This window comes from Giraffa tippelskirchi, chromosome 9 (assembly GCF_054371585.1).
Source record: "Giraffa tippelskirchi isolate mGirTip1 chromosome 9, T2T-mGirTip1v1.2.pri, whole genome shotgun sequence".
Classification (NCBI taxonomy): Eukaryota; Metazoa; Chordata; class Mammalia; order Artiodactyla; family Giraffidae; genus Giraffa; species Giraffa tippelskirchi.
In genome coordinates, this window is record NC_137283.1 from 105,794,022 (window position 1) to 105,813,127 (window position 19,106).

Here is a 19,106-nt window from a genome sequence, read left to right on the forward strand (position 1 = left end):
TGCTAAAAGAGACTGGAAAGATAATCCAGTTCCATTTCTATATTTTACAGATGAGGTAAATGATGAGGATCATAAACCAGGCCTGCCTGTGAAACTCTTAGATTATTTTACACATGTGAAGTTTTAAATATTTCTTTTCCCTCTTAGCTGCTGTTTAATTTTTCCAGTCTAATAGAAATCATTGTTCTTGTGGTTGACCATCAGTAAACTTGAGGAATTTCTTTTCCTGGTTGAAGTATTGGCAAGTAGACTGAGAGCTTCTTGCCGATGCTTCTCAGCACTTTTAGCTCAACTTCTCAAGGACTCAGTCAAGTAGCTCATCCCTTGCTGACAACTGAAAGTCTAGAGGTAATTTCCAAACTTCCTTAGTGTGATGTCATATATTTTTAAATGGCACACCCCAGAAAATAGGACTTAATGTCATTTCTTCCATGCTCATCCTCCTGTCTAAGGGACAGCTATTGGATGCCCATTGAAGGCCAGTCCTGTTCTATCCCCTAGATGTTCATCCTTATAAAGAAGTATCCAGAAAGTACTAGTGATCTAATGTACTACATGATAAGTAAATATAATTAACATCCTGTATACTATCTATGGAAATTGTTTAGGGATAAATCCCAAGAGTTCTCATCACAAGAAAAAAATTTATTTCTATTTAATTTTGTATCTATCTGAGATGATGGATTTCACTAAACTTAACTGTGATAGTCACTCCATGATGTATGTAAATTAAATTATTATGCTTTACACCTTAAACTTATACAGTGCCATATGTCAATCATATCTCAAAAACTACTAGAAGGAAAAAAAAATGAAGTATCCAGAGCTTTTGATACAAATTTGTAATCATGTGGATGAACCAGAAAAGGAAAGTGATACGGGGGTTCTGGAAGGGGAAAACATGTACACCCACGGTGTATTCATGTCAGTGTATGGCAAAACAAAAAAATATATATATATAAAAAAATAATAAAGTTTATCTATCAAAGAAAAACAAAAAACAAAATACAAGAACTTTTAAAGAATTGTAAACCATGATATAGCCTGTAAGTAAACACATTTTTTCCTGTTGAAAATACTTGACAGAGTCCTTGCATTTGATTGTCTTTGTTCAACAACAACAACAAAAACTCTATTAAGTTTTTTTTAAACTTACAATTTAACTTTATGCAAATAGCTATTCATTAAAAAAGTTTTTTTTTCCCATCCAAAGAGGATCTTTGGTTTGACTTAATATTGTGGGGTGTCTTCAGGTACCTGGAATGGAAACACAAAAGTAGCCATAAAGACTCTGAAACCAGGCACAATGTCCCCTGAATCATTCCTTGAGGAGGCGCAGATCATGAAGAAGTTGAAGCACGACAAACTGGTCCAGCTCTACGCCGTGGTGTCGGAAGAGCCCATCTACATCGTCACCGAGTACATGAATAAAGGTTGGACTGGGCCTCTCGGGCTCCCCCTCACAGGGACCTGCAGGCTTGTCTCAGGGAGGGGAATGGAGCTGCCTGCCTGCTCTTTCCCTCCTTCCTCCATGAGTCAAGCATTCTTTGTCAGGAAGCACAAACTATGTACTCACTGGTGAAAACGTTGTACGAACAGACAATGAACTTGAGTTTGACCCCCCGATTCCTTTGCATGCTTTTGCACCTGTCAGGATTCCCAGCTCCTCTCCATAATTAAAGTAATTCATTTTTAGTATGGGAGTGATCAGTGCATGCGTGTGGAGTCGTGTCCAACTCTTTGCAACCCTATGGATTGTAGCCCACCAGGCTCCTCTGTCCATGGGCTTTTCCAGGCAAGAATACTGGAGTGGGTTGCCATTGATATAGAGAGCTATTAAAGTTTGCTGTTATTTGGAATGCTACAGCTTATGTTAAAAATTAAATTTTTTTCAAACAAAGATATGAGGCTATACAGTTACCAGGTATTCATCTCTCCTGCCTCATTCCCACCACCTTTGTCTGTCTTGAGTCTCCCACTCTAGACACCACAACCTTGACCATGTTTGAAACCCTTATCAAGGGTGAGGTGTTTTTTAATCACATCAGTTCAAAACTTATTTGTTTTACAGATAAAATTTTGTTTGAAAATGCCTTTTTGTGTACAGAAACATAAAAGTAAGAAATTGTGTTATGAAAGGTTTTGTGGCATACATAGCTTAACCATCTTAATAATAAATTACTTTCTTACAAATTTTAAAAAAATTAAATGTCTTTGCAAGGCTGAACAATTAACATCAGACACTGAGCTCTGGGTTAAGTTTCGCCTCCATCTTTTCAACATCTTTTTTTTTTGTTCAGCTCTCTTCTTAAACATCCGATGTAGAAAGACATGCTTTTAAAGAGCACATTCTTTAAAGAGCACATCTCATTCTTTTTCTCTCTCTGTCTTTCTAATCAAAGCAGTATTGTTAGGGATAAGACCACAGATCACTTTGTTTTGGAAAAATAGATGAACCAAACAAGAAACAGCCTTAAAAGGCAACGCATTGTACATCAGATGACACCAGTACGATTTTTCCCTTTCCATGTACTTTCTATTAAAATATATTTGGAATTATTCCCTGGCAGATTGTTTGTCCTTTGTATTTGGTTATTTGGTAAATAACTTTGTGATTAAAGCATGAAAGAAAATACCAGTGATCACATGAACCTCCAGCCTCTGCCCATGATTGCTTCAGCCCCAGAGTTCATTCTGAGCTCCTTAGGTGGAGTCATCACTCTGGCTCTGAAGCTCCAGCATTTGGTTTCAGGTATCTTTCAAGGCCTGATTGGCCATGATCTAATGTTGGAAGCTACCTACCCCAACCCTATATTCCTCAGATACCCTTTTCTTGATTTAAAAATCTGTCAATAAGCTGAGCCACTGATTGTACACTTTACTATATGTTGGAATCACCTAATACAGGGATCCGCAACCTTTGAGAGTTAATGCCTCATGATCTGAGGTGGAACTGATGTAATAATAATAGAAATAAAGTACACAATAAATGTAATGTGCTTGAATCATCCCTAAACCATCTACCACCCCCAAGTCCATGGAAAAATTGTCTTCAAAGAAGCTGGTCCCTGGTACCAAAAAGACTGGGAACCACTGATCTAATGGGCTTCTCAAAATACAAGTTTCTGGGCCAGAACTCCCAAGCTTCTGATTCTGTAGATGTGGGGTGTGTTCTGAGAGTTTGTGTTTCCAGCTGGTTCCCCAGGGGTTGCCATTCTTGCTGGTCTGGGACCACATTTTGGGAACCACTCAGCTGGGCATTGTTTTCTCCACATCACTCTTGTGCGGGACTCATTGGGAATGAGATTGAAATGGCGCAGCTTCTAATCTCATTTAAGGCTGCTTCTTATGACATGAAGTCCCATTTCTTCTAGCTTCATTCCATTTTTGTTGTCCTTAGAATTGGAGTCACCATTGTTTACTTTTAAAAGGTAAAACTGCAGCCTCCAATGCATAGTTTTTTTTCTGCCAAGTTTTTATGTGTGAACCTTTTTTTCACACAAAAATGATGTGAAATGATAGCCTCATTTCATCTGATTACCTCAGTAATTCTAGTAAGAAAACCAAATACAGCCCTTCATTGGGAATTTTGACCTTTCAAAGGAAATCAAAATGACTGTATGTTTTGTTCATAGGAAGTTTACTTGATTTCTTAAAAGATGGAGAAGGAAGAGCTCTGAAATTACCAAACCTTGTGGACATGGCAGCACAGGTAGGCCCTTGATTCCTGCCTTAAATTTACCAGTGAGTGAGTATGTGGAGCCATGTGTAATGTGCATTTCCTCGGTCTACGCAGGTTGCTGCGGGAATGGCGTACATCGAGCGCATGAATTACATCCACAGAGACCTGCGGTCAGCAAACATTCTTGTGGGGAATGGACTAATTTGCAAGATCGCCGACTTCGGATTGGCCAGGTTGATCGAGGACAATGAGTACACGGCTAGACAAGGTGGGCACTTGAATGAGGAAGGCTCGTGATCCTATCCTGCACGGCCCTTCCTCCTCCTTCCCTCCCTTCCTCCAGAAAATATTCAGAATGTCATTCTTCAGCTGAGTTTTTCCTTCTTGATCTGGCAGGAACCTGGCCACACTGCAGATGGGAGACTGTAGTGGGTTCAGTTGGTGGATGAGATGTTGCTTTTTTCATGCACGAGTGTCCACTGATGTCCTCCTGGATTGTGCCACCCTCGTGCCTGCATCCAGGCTTGGGACCCTCTGCCTTTCGAGGAGAGAGTGCGGAAGGCCAGGAGGGCAATCAGGAAGCCGCTCATCATTCCATCAGAATCTCGGCCAAAACAGAAGGCACTGTCATTGGAGAATTTAATAAAAGAGTTATTTGCGACAGCACAGGCAGGGTTTAAGAAAACCAGCAGGGCATGATGTGGCCTCCCAGAACTTGTAACAACACCAGAACTAAGAACGAGCAGCTGTGCGCGGAGACCACCGCTGGCTGAGACAGGCCTCTGGGGAAGTCCCAGGCTCACTCTTCAGCCCTCCTACAGGTCTCCTGCCAAGCCCAACTAGAGCCAGCGGTCAGAGGAGCCACTGACAGTCCAGATGGGCCCCGAGAAGGGAGAAGACAGGTAGAGAGGGGATCTAGAGGGCCAACAGGAGAGGACAAGAGTCACTCGAAAAGCTCCACCTCCTTGAATCATCCCCCTCCATTCCACCCTCTCAGAAGATTTATAGAAATCAGCCTCCAGATAAAATACATCTCAAACCAGCAGCCACTCCAGTGGGACAACTTTTCAGGTTCTTCTTCTGCTGCTGCTGCTGCTGCTAAGTCACTTCAGTCGTGTCTGACTCTGTGCAACCCCATAGACAGCAGCCCACCAGGCTCCCCTGTCCCTGGGATTCTCCAGGCAAGGACACTGGAGTGGCTTGCCATTTCCTTCTCCAATGCACGAAAGTGAAAAGTGAAAGTGAAATCGCTCAGTCGTGTCCGACTCTGTGCGACCCCATAGACGGCAGCCCACCAGGCTCCCCAGTCCCTGGGATTCTCCAGGCAAGAACACTGGAGTGGGTTGCCATTTCCTTCTCCAATGCATGAAAGTGAAGTCGCTCAGTCGTGTCTGACTCATTGCGACCCCATGGACTGCAGCCTACCAGGCTTCTCTGTCCATGGGATTTTCCAGGCAGGAGTACTGGAGTGGGTTGCCATTGCCTTCTCCATCAGGTTCTTCTAGAGTACTAGATATGGGAGAGGGAATTCCCAGGGTTACTTCCTTTCTTCCTAGAACTTTACACAGTGGTCAAAGGTAAACGTGTGGAATTAAGTGTGCAGTTTGCAATCGAACGTAGGCTCCTCATGGCAAACATAATACATCTGAAGGAAGGAAGGGGGTCAGCTTCATTGTTGTTGTTCTTAACCAAAGCCCAGTCATTCTGAGCAAGGCTGAGCAATGACTGGAATAGGTGACAGGGCAGTGTTATTTCCTGGAGGTTATAATGGTTAGCTCTGCAGTTCTTTCTCGCCTTCTTCTTTAATTCTTTCATTTCATGCCAGTTCTTCCCTCCTTTTATCCTTCTTGGCAGTCTCAAGTGATGAGGGAAAAAAAATGCTAAACTAAGACCCTGCCTCGTACAGATACTGTCCAAAGGCTAAATTATATGTCGGTCAGACAGCTCAGCTATTTGAATTTCCCCAACATGTGGCAGTTCTTGTCCTGGAGCCAAAGGCCGACACATTGAGCATGCCCATTCATCACACACATGCACACGTGCATATGCACGCACGCACACACACACACACACAGTGCAGGGCCAGATGGTATGCCGTATCGCTAATCAAAGGCACGTGGGCAGCTTTGATTGGCGCCGCAGTCCAGAGAGGACTGTGGGCACAACTTTGAGTCAAGGTGAGCTGAGAGGGTCTGAAGTGCCCTCAGATCTGAGACCTGGCCCTAAATGAGAGAGTTTACCCTGAGGCAAACCTGTCAGATCCCAGCTCACAGACCCAGAAGGAGAGGCGAGTGGGTGAAGGTTGAGAGACATGAATCTTTGGTTTAGGAAGGGGTGAGTCATGTCAGCATCCTTCCGTGTGTGAGTGTTTTGGGGCTGGAGGGAGCAGTTCAGGATTTGTTTCTCCCATTCCCCCCAGGCTCTGGACTGTCTGGAATTTGTCGTTAGCACCCTTGAGTCATCAATAAATGAGAACATTGCAGGGCCTGAAGCCCGAGCATGCTGGCAGGGGTGCTGTTGACAGGGCTGGGTATTTAGTTCATGGGGTGAGATGCCCAGGCTCTGGCCCTGGGTGATTGGCGTTTGGGGGAAGGCACGTCAGGAGCCCTCGCTGTGGTCCCCTCAAAGCATGCTGCTGCTGTGAAACAGGGCTGTGCGGCCGCCCTCAACCCCAGCCCTCCGGTCCTGCCTTCCTCCTGATTGTCTTTCTGGTGGTGTCCTCACCACCTCCATCACCTTCCCAGATGCTGTCCTGATGCCCTTCAGAGGGTCAGCTTCACACACCCTTAATTTCCAAATAGAATACTCCACCCTTGCCTCTTCCAATTCGTTTTTCTTCTCTCTTCCCTTTTACAAGTATCTTCTGTGTGCTAAGTCGCTTCAGTCATGTCTGACTCTTTGTAACCCTATGGACTAGAGAATTAAACTGGGGAGAAAAAAACAAAGACCAGGGCTCCCGGATTTGCAAAGAGAATAAAAGAAATGTTGCAACAGAGGACAAAGAAGGAGCAGGGGTGTTTATAGGAAACCTACCCAGTGCAAGGCCCAAGCGGGCAAATGTGAGGAGTAGAGTGGGAAAGATAGATACAGGCTCAGAGAGGTTGAGTAACAGACAAAGTCACACAGCTAGTAAAAGGGCAGAGGCAGGATTTGTATTCAGGCAGGGCTGGTCCTGTTGCATCCACCCTCTTATGCTATGCTGACTGCCTCTCATCAGGACAGTGATTAAAAGAAGAGAAAAATTAAAAATTGAGAGGATTAGTCATAAGCTCCTTTTCCCCTTTATTTTATAGAAGAGCTTTTAAGAGGCACCTTCTAAAGTGCATGTGAAGGGAGTTGGAAGACCTTCATCTGCCAGCTCCAGGTCAGCCCAGCTGTTTACAGAACACCTCCGGAGGGTCTGCCCTGTGCCCAGTCCGCTTTATGAGGCAGGAAGGGCCCATTGTGTATCCGCTGGTGTGCTCTGCAGATGGCATGCGTGCTTCATGCTGAAGTTTCTGCAGGGAATTAGTCAGTTCTTCCAGACAGCTGCTGCATGTGCCTGAAAATATTTACAAGTCCGGTTTTATGTTCCCCACAGGCCTCAGCCAGGCCGCATCTTGTTTATGGAAGTGTGGGCAGTGTTGAGAAGCGTGTGCCAATCACAGGTATTTTCAGACAGTGGGTGACTGTTGCTTCTCAACACAGTGGTGAGGTTCCCATCTAAGGGCGTGCTGAAATGTCTCTCCCTCCTCCTATCTGGTGGATGATCTGGCATTTCCCCAGGCACCTGCAGAACTGGATTTGGGACCTGAGTTAAACAGCTGCTCCTGAGTTCCTTTGTCCTCTCCTCCCTGCCCCACTGGATTGTAAGTGGCAGCCCCGTGTCAGGGAGAAAGTCAACACCAGGCCCAGAGCTGGGGAGGGTGGTCCTCTGCCAATAGCATTCTGGAGGCAACTAGCAATCATTTGGTATCACTCATTTTCTTATCTCTGCATGTCCTCCAGTGACAGCAGTCCAATCTTCTGTCCAATCTGGATCTCCAAGTAATGGCAACTGTCATTATTCGAGTGCCCTTCAAAGTGAAGGGGCTTTGATAGGAGCTCCTGAGCGAAAGAAGCCAAAAACTAAACCGGGGCAAGCTGCAAGCATGGAGTCAGATGAGATCTGAAACCCACCCCTATCACCTACCAGCTCTGGGGCCTTGGGCACATTACCTAACTTTTCCACACCTTTGCTTGCTTATCTGTAAAGTGGAAACATACTTTCCCTGTTTTGTGCTTTCGTTTTTGCAAAGATTAAGTGAAACAGCACATGTAAATTGTTTAGCACAGTACCTGGCATGGAGCGACTGGTAAACAAAAAGGACTCTTATTATTCTGTCCTGGACAAGGCTAAGTTCTTGGGGAATAAACAAATTCCAGATTGGCCACAGACACGTGGAACAGCTCAGCCACCATCCGAGAAAGGGAGAGAGGGATCAGAGCTAATTCCCTGTGGTCAGATATGAGTGGTCATGAGGATGAAGTTGCCAGCAACAGGCGTGAGTGAGTCAGGAAGAAGGTCTTCTTTTCCAAGAACGAGGGTGAGTTTGGTTTGGGATTTGTTGAGCTTAAAGTAGTTGTGGTGGTACGTCTGAGTTTGATGTCCAAGCCCAGAGAGGTCAGTGGGGGGGCCCTCACCTGGTGCCACGGGTCCTCACCTCCGAGCACTCCTCCTCACGTCACCACCCCTCAGCCAACCATGGCTTCTCACCCCCAAGCTGCCTGCACCCTCCCCTGAGGTCTGATCACAGCCTCCCCTGCCACTAAGTCCCCAGAGGTCACACACAGACAGACTATGTGAGAATTCTTGAAAAAAATTTTCTTGAAGAAAAGTTTCTTCCTGAGCCTTTAGGAAGCTCAGTGCTGACTAATACTGATTTAAACCTAACAAGCTCAGATAGACCTGGCTTATGTATCAGAATGATTTGCTTTTGTGGATAACTTTTTTTTTTATATTGAGTCATATGTACAATAAAATGAATAAGTCTAAAGTGTACAACTCAGGGAATTTTTACAAAAGGGAGTGCCCTTGAAATTACCCACAGATGAAGACACAAACATTGCCAGCCCCCTAACGACCTCCTCATCCCCTTCCAGACAGTCAGCACTCCCAAAAGTAGCCACTGTTTTACCTTTGTCACCAGAGATTCCTTTTCGCTGTAACTGAACTTCATATAAACAAATCATTCAGTATCAGTCTTTTGTGTCTAGTTCTTTTGCATCATTAGTGAGATTCATCCATGTTGCTGCATAGAACAGTAGGTCTTTCCTTTTCTTTGCTGAGTAGTATTCCATTTACAGATAGATCCAGGTATCCATTCTCCTGGTATTTCTAACTGGGAGTCTTTATGAAATTAGCTGCTGTGGTGGTGGTCATGTTCTCCTATCTCCTAGGTATAGTGGAATTGTTGGTCTTAGGGCAGACCTCTACTGCCCGGCAGGTTTTGTGGCCATATCTTTAAAGATAGAATACAGTCAGTGTGTTGTATAGATGTTTTACTTCTCCTTAGGCCGCTAAGGCAGCCTGGTGAGGCTGTGGAGGCTGTGGCTGGCAGTCAGGAAGCCCGAGTTTGAACTAGCTGTTTCTTACAAGGTTGGTGTGTCCCCAGGCAAATCAGTTAACCTTTCTCAGCCTCATTTTTTAGCATCTGTAAAATGGAGATAATAAAAATAATTACCTTACATAATTAGTGTGAGAATTAAATGGGCTCTCTATAAAAGCTGTTGGAGGGTTGTGAAATATAAACCATTCTTGTAACCTGAACTTTTTGTGTGTGGTGTACATTTGCCTTGAAAGTGGTCTTTATTTTCTTACCTAAAAATTCTTTTTAAGGAAAAGGCTAGTAAGGAATAGTAAAGAATAATTATTCTTGTAAGAAAAATAATATATTTCATTATTTTACAGCCAATTCTATTGATCTGGGCAGGTGCCATTTGGTTTATCTGCATGCCCAAGGGCCCCTCTGCACACAGCTAGGAGCTGGTGGTCTACTCACCAGCCTCTGCAGCAGAGTTTCGTTTTTTCTCAGATTTGCCTTCTCTGTTGAGAACTGTCCCTACCTCCGTTATTTTTGATCTTGTCAAGTCTGAACATCTGATGGACACTCTCAGCAGTGTCACTGATGGTTGTGCATGTGTGTGTGCAAACATGCATTCCAAAGACGGGTGGATTGGTTAAGAGTATGACCCATGAAATCAGGTTATCCTCATATGAGTATTAGCACCACTGCTAATGAGTTGTGAGGCCTTGGATGAGTTATTTAACCTCTCTGAGCCTTTATTTCCTCCTCTAAAAACAGGGATGATAATAGTTATCTACATCAGAGAATTGTTGTATGGCTTCCCTGAAAACATACAGAAAACACTTAGCACAAAGCAGATGCTGAGCTGACAGTTGTATAATTTTAGTTTCTAGTAGTAGCAATAGTAACATCACTACTGTTGATCCACTGGGGTGTTAATAGCGTTCTTTCTCCCTTTCTCCCTTCTCCACCCAGCCTCTCTTTCTCACACACACACACAGACACACACACATCTCTTGGTCTTTCCCTACCCACTGCATCAGGGTCTCCCGCAAAAAGGACCTGCCTATTTAACCCTTTCTTCTCCTGATTTGAATCATCACAAAGATGGGAACTTAGAGTTGCTCTGTGTTTTAGGTTTATTTGGGGTTTGGGGGTTTTCTGGGGTTTTTTAAGGTCTAAGCTAATGACAAGATCATTGCTGAGAAAGCAACTATCAAAGCCCCATTTAATCTTTGGATCTTTGGAATGTATGGAAACTGGCATTTAGGACTTTGTATAAAACCTGCTGTAGGTTTAGGTTTATGTATTAAATAGAAGAAAAATACGTCTGTTCAAATGAGGGTTTAGGTTGAATAGATTATTATCTGGAGGAAAATTCCCATATAAATTAGACTGCAAAGAATTCATAATTGTTGCAGTTTTCATGTTAATTATTTCATGTTAAAAAATTGTTGCTGCATAAATTAACACATTCTTTCATGGAGAACATATTTTAGAAAGATTTGTTACTTTAATAACTCTTTGTGTATTAGAAATCCCAGATGCCTGTACTAATTAAATATAATCAGATTTTGGATTCAAAAAGCACAGTAGCCATTTAACACAAACAAGCAGGCAGCTAGGTTGACAAACACAGTCAGGAAGAAGCAGATCCCTGTTTCTTTCAGATTTTGTATTTCACCATTCAGAACTGTGAATTCAATTCCTGTCCTTCCTTTGTACTGCCACAACTGGGGATTATCAGACTCAGAACGCCAGCTTTCCAGCTCAAGGGCTCCTGCAGAATTATTAATCAGCCTCTTCTGAGGCCCCTGTAATCCGGTGGCAGATCAAGGCTGATCTCGCCACGAGATGCCCTCCCTGCTCCCGCCGGCACATGCGTTTCTTGTTCTCTGTCAACAACAGCATTGCCATTCCCACACAGTATGCTGTGACCTGAACAGCAAATGTCAGGGGAGGAGGAGGGGGAGAAAAAACCCTTTTAATTATTGAATTTAATCTAATTCTTCCCATGCTAGAGAAGCAAATCATACTTTGACAAAAAGCAAACCCTTTCCAGCTCAGCTATTGTTTTAAGCACGGAGCAGGAAGCTCATTTGTTTGAACTGACCATGCCGCAGGGCCTCGGTCAGGGTCGCCGGTCCCGGGGGTGTCTGCTGAGAGCCCAGGGTTCTCCCCGCAGAACTCCCTGCCCTCGGCCAGGCCCTCCCAGCCCTCCCTCCTGCTGTTGCTGAGAGAGCTGCGTGCCGGAGCCCGGCCTGGTTCCAATCAAGCCTCCCAGATCCCGAGTTTGGTGCACTTCCCGTCACAGGCAGAGAGCGCCTTCATTTGTATTCTGCCCCGGCCGCCGGGCTTCCACCGGCTTTTCTGAGAGGGGCGCTTTGTTATCTGCACAGCCACCGCGGAGCCCCGGGGCCAGGTTCAGCGCTGTGGGGAGCGGTCAGGCTGCCTGGGAGAGGCAGATGGGTGGGGCAAACCGTGTTTTCCTCGGAGAAGGGACGCGGGGCAAGCCGAAAACTAAAAGGAAAGGAAAACTCACCCCTGCCTCCCCCACTGTCTCTTTTAAAATTAAAACTGTTTGCTGAGTGGACATGGATTCATTCCTTCCATGCGCATAGCCTGGCTGCCCCCTGACTCTGCACCTGGGGGGCAGAACGGAGGGGACAGATGGGCCTGCTGTAAGCCCCAGTCACCGAGAGCCCAGCTCGTCTGAATATCTTTCCTCTTCTCTCTGCACTGGGCCGTCATGTTTTGTATTCCATATGGGTCTCTCTCTCTCTCTCTCTCTCCTTTGTGCTGTCTTGAGCAGAGCAATTTGGCAGTTGTTTCTGAATGGTCAAAGCAAGTCCTTGGTTTGTGCACCCACGTTCCTTACTAATCATCAAGAAGGAAGCAGATGGTCACCCTCTGTGATTTTAAAGTGTGTAAATAGGAACTACAGACTGCCATCAAACATCAAGAATGTCACTTGGCTTCCTTGTCTTGCTTTGCTGACAGAGGAACTCCTGCGTTTGCATCATCCTGATAATCGGGGACAGACAGTGCATGTGAAAGCTGTCCCGTGTTTTGGAGGAGGGTGCACAGCAGCACGGGGCTGGTCTCCCCAAAGGCACAGGCGGGGGCTGGGGGAGCGGTGTGGAAAAGCACCCCAAAGTGGTTATCGTCTTCTGTACATCCTCTCTTCCTTCTGTTTCTTCCTGACTCCCACCCAGACCCTTGGTATGACCACCAGCCGTTTCTGAGCAGTATCTCCAATCCCAGTGTCCCTTGCCGCCTAGCAGGCTTTGTGACATGATGTCAGACTGACCCAGGCCCACTGCCCCTGCTAGGGGTGACCAAATTCTTGAGATGACTTCTGTGTTGAGCTCAATTTCAGACGTGTGTTTTGACTTCAGTCTGAATTCTCACCACCCTGAACGGCAGCATACAGTTGCTTCCAGAGCACTACACGCAGCTTTCTTGCCTTTTGTTCTGGAAAAAAGACCACAGATACAGTGTCCATCATACCCAGAGTGTGAATCAGAGATTTGGTTCTATCTTTGCCTTCCTTGCAGTTCTTGGAAAATTGGAGGGATCATTGGAGTTACTCAGCATTCTGGTGTTCTAGAACAGCAAGCAGGGGCCCTCCTTTCTTCAGTTCCACCCAAGATAATCACTTCCACAAGTCCCAGCCACCTCCCCCACACACACACACAAACATACACACACGTTCAGCACTTCAGGCAAGTCTTTGTTTGTTTTTTGGCCATGCTGGTGGTATGCAGGATCTTAGTTCCCCAACCAGGGATTGAACCTGTGCCCCCTGCAGTGGAAGCACAGAGTCTTAACCCCTGGACCACCAGGGAAGTCCCAGGCAAAGTGTTCCTAATGAATCTTAGATCTCCTCCCTGAGAGAACAGGGACCAAACACCCATGATTTCAGGAGATGCTGATTAATTTCATTCTTTGCTTTTGTGTTGCCATTGAAAGTTATCCTGGGTTGTCATTGGTCATCAACAGGAAGGTGATGGGGGAAGGCGAGTGTCCGTCCCTCCCCTTCTGGCTCCCCCGTAGGTTTGTAGAAGAAATGTTACTGCCTCCTTTCTGTTCTCCTCCATGTAAGGCACTCCCGCCCTTCCACAGTTCACTTGCCTTCCCATCCTTCCTCAACTGCAAGACGCCAGGACCTGTGCCTTGCCTCCAGCCTCATCCACCATCCTCCCGGTAGCTGGGCTTGCCCCCCAGTGTCCTCTAATTGTCCTGATTAGGCTTTTAAACACGCTGATGGATGTTCTACTCCTTCTTGTCTGGTCCTTGGCCTGGGGCTCTTCTTGGAACTTTGTTCATGCCTCTCAGTGTGAATATTCCTTCCTGGATTCAGCCACACCAGACCTGGGTTCAGTGCCTGGCTAAGCAGCTCTTGTGTTTACAGCATGTTCAGGCCCTGCCTCTGGTCCTGGGTTCTTGTTTGCCTCTGCCAAACTTGGTCCTCCTCCACCCACAACCTGGGGAGGATGGCACTCCCTTCTCCCCACCTCCTTCCTTCTCTAACGCCCCACTGACCGTTATGCATTTCAAATAGAATAGCATCTCAGCCCATTGTACCATTTACTTTTCCTTTATGTTTTTTACACATGGTGCTAAAAACCTTACGAACCTAAAGTAGAAATTACAACAGACTGTGTCACCAGGAATAACTGGAAAACATACAGTTGTATTACTCCAAACATGTTTGGGAAATTTCAAAGTCGTTCCTATGGCCTGGTGTGAAAATTCTAAATTTTGCTTTGGCATGTTTTATTGGGTTTGAAATAATCGTTTTGTTTGAATCACCACAAAGTTCCAGGTCAGATCAGCTTTGATTTTACCTCTTTCACAAGATATCCTGTCCAGGTCCCACCTTGCTACCACCACCCCCCGCCAACCATGTAATCAGCTTCCTGTTATTGGCATAGATCGTGCTTTCTTTTCTTCTCCAGGGTAACTTTAATGTTGAAGTACTCCACATTATTTAATATTGGATATAATAGTTTGCAGAGTTTGCTGCTTTATAACTAAAGAGGGTTCTGGATAGATCTTTGGTTCAGAAAAACTGTGTCTGTTATTGATACAAATGCCTTTCTTCCTTATAGATGCTTCTAGGGCACAATTCGTATTCTCTGGAGGGAGGGTTTGGCTGCTTTCATTCGCCACTGGCTTTGCCTTCTCCACCTAAGCCCAAGTTTTTAGCCAGAGGAGATATTTTCAAGGCTATGGAATTGGCCTGGTCACCACAAAAAAAAAAAGCTTGAGAGTCCAGCTCTCCAGTAGAGCCGGTAACGTGAGCTGGGCCCCACCCAGGCCTGTCCTGGTCCCTGCCTGGAGCTCCAAGAAGAATAGAGAGTACCATCGCAGCATCCCATGTGGCCGCCCTGTGTGTGTCCTCTTTCTCTTGCTGCTGAGCCCTCTTCTGCCTGAAGCCAGAGCCACAATTAGCTCTGTTGGGTTTCCCGTGAGCTCTGTCCCCAGCTGCCTGGAATGTCCTAGGGCAGGAGGTGGCTCCTTCTTGGTTTCCCAGGAGTGCCTCCCGCTGTGCTGGGGACTCCCCGAGGCTGAGTGAGTTCTCAGTGATTGACTGCTGAGTATATGGGCTTTTCTTCATCCTCTTTCCCTCTCATGAAGTTTGGAGAGCTTTGGCTGGCCTGATGCAACTCTGCCTTTGCATTAAGATCCAAGGAAGATAATAGCTAGCATTTATTTGAATATTGTGAGGTGCCAGATGCTGTGCTGAGCCCTTTGCATTATTTGTAATTCTCATCACAGTCTTGTGAGATCCCAGTTTACAGACAAGGAGACTGATACTTAGCAGGCTTTTAAATGGTCACCCAGCAAAACCAGTGTGCACACCCAGGTCTGCCTAACTCTGGGGCCCCTTTCCCTAATGACTGCCTTGAGCCCTCCAGAAATGACCACTCCAGCCCAGGCCACAATTGGGCCTCTTTGCATTGTCACAAAGAATATTTGCTCCCTGTTTTCTGGGCAATAGTGCAGGGGGCAGACGGGAAAGTGAAAGTCTCTGCAGCCTTCATTTGAGCATCTGAAATGCCGCCACCAAGGACCTTAATGTACCAAGATACATAAAGTACTGTAACCGAATCAAGTAAGAACTGTTTCTTTTTAAGATGGAAGAAAGCAGATTGACTAGCCCGAAAGGACCTTCAGTCACTTGATCGGGGCCTGGAAGATTGGGATGAGCCATCCTGACCCAATGAAATTTAGCTGGTTGTCCTGTTTTCACTTAAAAACCAAGAGCCTTCGGTCAGACTGTCCTGGAGTGCAGTGAGGAGGATCTTATTCCTGTAACTCTAAGGGTGAAAATAATTATTTGTTCCACAGCTGTATTGTGTCACTGTTTTTTGTTTGGTTTGATTAAATTTTTGTAAAGGAAGAGAATCTCTGTGGCCATCAGAGTGTTGGAGAAATTGCTAGGTTGACCCTTTAACCAATTAAAGCATTTATTGAGCAGTTGCTGTTTAACCAGCCTTAGGCAAGGTACTGTGAAGAAAGATCACCATAAAACATGGGCTCTAGCATCAAATGATTTACATTCTATTTAAGGAAAGACAAAATAACTACGAGAGAGATGTGTTGAAAACAGGATGTAGCAGTAGTGGTTGAGTGTTTGGGCTCTGGAGCCAGACTACCTTGGTTCAAATCCCAGTTCCACCATTTATATGCGTCCGTTCAGTTTTCTTGTCTGTAGAACAGGACTGTAATTGGTATCTGCCTCATATGGGTAAAGCACTTAGCATGATGCTTGACACTTACCAAGCACTCAATATACGCTTAGCTGTTGTGGGAGCTTCTATCGTCAAGCATTATTAAACTTGTTTATCACACTGGCTCCAGGAGCATGGGTGAGCTCAGTGAAGAATGGAGTAGTCACAGGTGACTTGATGAAGGAGGTGGGGCTTGAGCTGAGCAAGCTTTAGCTAAGCAGGTAGAAGGAGAGACAATGTTTAGAATACGTTAGTGTAGAAGAGGCAAGTTCATGATTATGCCAAGTGCAGGGTACAGGTTACAGGAAAGCAAACTAGACTGGATTTAACTATGGGTTTGGGGCAGAAAGAACCAAAGTTGAATAGATATGTGGGTCCTAGAAAACTGGGTGGGAGATTTTGACTTAATGCAGTAGGGAACCCACTGTGTGGTTGTGGGGGAGGCTGGTGTGGACATTATGAAGCTGAGGCTTAAAATGATTAATTGGAAAAACAATGAGCTGAAGGCTGGACACCATGGCTCAAGGTCTAAACAGAGGGATGAGGACCTAAATTGAGTTTTGGCAGAGAACTTAAACAGGAAAGGGAAAGTTTGAGAGGCTTGTCAGAGAGGGAAGGAAGAGGCCTTAGTGATGGGTTAGATATTGGGTTTAAGGAGAAGGAGAAGTCCCAGCCGGCTTTCAAGTTTGTTCATCTTGAAGCCTGGCAGAGTGGGGTCTGACTCCCAAAAAAGGGATAGTTAAAAAAAAGAGCCTCTGTTTGCTTCCTAGAATATTAAAGTGAGAATCAACTTTGTCAGCCATCTAGGAAAATTTTCCACCTACAAGAATTTCTTTTATAACAAACTGTCTTATTCATAGTAAAATGATTTAATGAAAAATAAATTTAGATTCATAGTTGCCACATTTGAGATAAAGTCGGGGCATCCTAGAGGCTTTGTCCCTTAGACATTTGCAAATCGGGAACCAAGGCTTCAGATGAGACACAAAGATTCTCCAGTGTTTCCCCCCTGTTCACACAGAGACGCTGGGCAAGGTTAATCCTGAGAGAGGTGTGTTTCCCCGGGGAATGAGGAGAGAGAAGGGTCTGTAGCACTGAGACCTCTGAGACTCGTAGAGAGAGGGAAACTGAGGAGGAACCTACATCAGAGACAATGCCTAGAAAGAAAGGAAGAGCATCAGGGAAGAATAAACTCAGAAAAGATTGCTCATTTCTCATAGGAATGTGTGAGCTTTACCAAGTGTTGGAGCATGCCAAGTTCTACTCCTTTGTTCCTGAGATGATTCGTATTACTCAAATGTGAAAAGTGTACTAAAACAGCACAAATGTGACTAGAGCCACAGGCGAAGCAAACATGGTGACAGACATGACAATAGACACGTCATCAACCTGATTGTTGATTGCTAACAGACAGCCACGGGCCTTGAAATGTCATGATGCTTTTCAAGAGTTTTGAAAAGTCAAAGTGCTTTTCACATTCTGGCTCATCTTAGATCGTTCTCTAGGTAATGATGTGTGACTTATGTGTTTTAAAGACAAGCAGAGGATGGGGGGTAGCTCACGGCCCCCAGTGGGTCCCCACCACACTAGATGGAATCCAGAGTCCTTAGCGTAACCTGCAGCGCCCCATGGCATCTGTCTTTATGGCCCATCTTATTCTTCTTTATGGCCCTGGTCGCAGTCTGACATATAAACGTCATTGGTTTATTTTATGTCCTTCCCAAGCTAACCCGCAAGCCCCCTGAGAGTAGGAGATTGCATTCACTATGGTCTCCCCAGCACTACAGACCGTGCCAGGGACATGGTAGACTCCAGAAGAGAGAGAACAAAACTAGTCCATCAAGGGTGGGGTCTTTGGTTGTCTTGCTGATAAACTTTGATAACTGAATAAATCCACAGCTCTCTCCTTTCTTACTTAAAGCATGGATGGTTATTAACCATATTCTGAAGATGAGTGAGGTTGAATGATTGCTATCCAGTCACCTGCTTCCATCCCAGTCTATTGAAAAATTGATTTTTTACTTTCTTTTGCTGTGATCGCTCCAAGGCCTCTGGCTACCTTGCCTCTCTGTGGGTCTAACCTCCCAGCTGTAGCCGTAGGTCCATCAGAGAGCCAAATCCAAGATTCCTGCCATCTCAGACAGCTTTACTCCGACCCAAAGGTTTCTGAACACACTTCATTTGGGAATAAAAATCTGGGTTTTCCAGGTGTTTTTGTTTTCTTAGCATGTGACAGATGCTTTTCTACTGTAGTTGACAGTTATTAAACCCTTCAAAGGGGATCCAGGTGGTGACAGACAGTGACACTGGTCACTGAGAACAAGGCGAGGACTCGCCAAAGAGGGGGAAACTGATTATAAGCCCTATAAGGAACCATGGTTGTTCCACCAGGAAGGGAATTCTGAACAGGTTAATCAGTGTCCAGTTACTCATTCATTCAGCACCTCCTTAACCAGTGCCTTCTGTAGAGCTGGCACTGGGCTCAGTACTGCACACATGGTGGCGGTCCACAGAGACATGTACCAGCCCCCAAGGACAGTCTCTGTCCATGGAGAGAAATGCACTTTCTGACAACTCACATGTTCACTGCACTTGAGTAGTAACAGCCACAATGAGCCAGACACCCTGGCAGCACAGAGCTAGGGAACCTGCCCCAGTCTTTGTGCTCAGGCCAGGGCTCCCGAGCCAGAAACACTCAGGCCAGAAACAAAGGAGGAGTGGGAGTTGGCCACGGGCAGGAGTGGGGTGGGACTTGCAGCAAAGGAAACAGCCTGACCCAAGGCCCTGCAGCAGGAAGGATAGTCAGAAGGGACCTGGGGGAGCAGAGGAGGGGAGGCCCAGGGTTACAGGAGGCTGGGGAGTGGGGAGGAGGGGCCAGATTGTGGGGGGAGACAACTAGAAGGAATTGCGGGGGGAGGCCAGTGGCAGGGAACCAGTGAGGACTGGAGTGCAAGTAGTGAAGATGAAGAGGGATGGACACCTTCACCGGTGTGAGGTCAACTCAGTATGGATGGTGATAAGACAGCAGAGGCCAGAGATGACTCTGTGAAGATCTGTGAAGTTCCTTCTCTAAGTAGGCTCCATGCTGGGCTCTCCAGGTGGCACTAGTGGTAAAGAATCCACCTGCCAATGCAAGAG

At 45.7% G+C, this 19,106-nt stretch overlaps 1 protein-coding gene across 27 annotated transcripts in view; it reads left to right on the plus strand.

Annotated features, from left to right (window-relative positions):
• The window catches only part of FYN (FYN proto-oncogene, Src family tyrosine kinase), a 209,416-nt gene that overhangs the window by 173,979 nt on the left and 16,331 nt on the right, over positions 1–19,106 (plus strand). For all 27 annotated transcript variants that reach the window (XM_081530570.1, XM_081530554.1, XM_081530569.1 and 24 more), the window contains 3 exons: positions 1,254–1,433; positions 3,636–3,712; positions 3,797–3,950. In XM_081530570.1, coding sequence (XP_081386696.1) covers positions 1,254–1,433; positions 3,636–3,712; positions 3,797–3,950 — 411 coding nt within the window. The remainder of the gene's footprint in view (positions 1–1,253; positions 1,434–3,635; positions 3,713–3,796; positions 3,951–19,106) is intronic.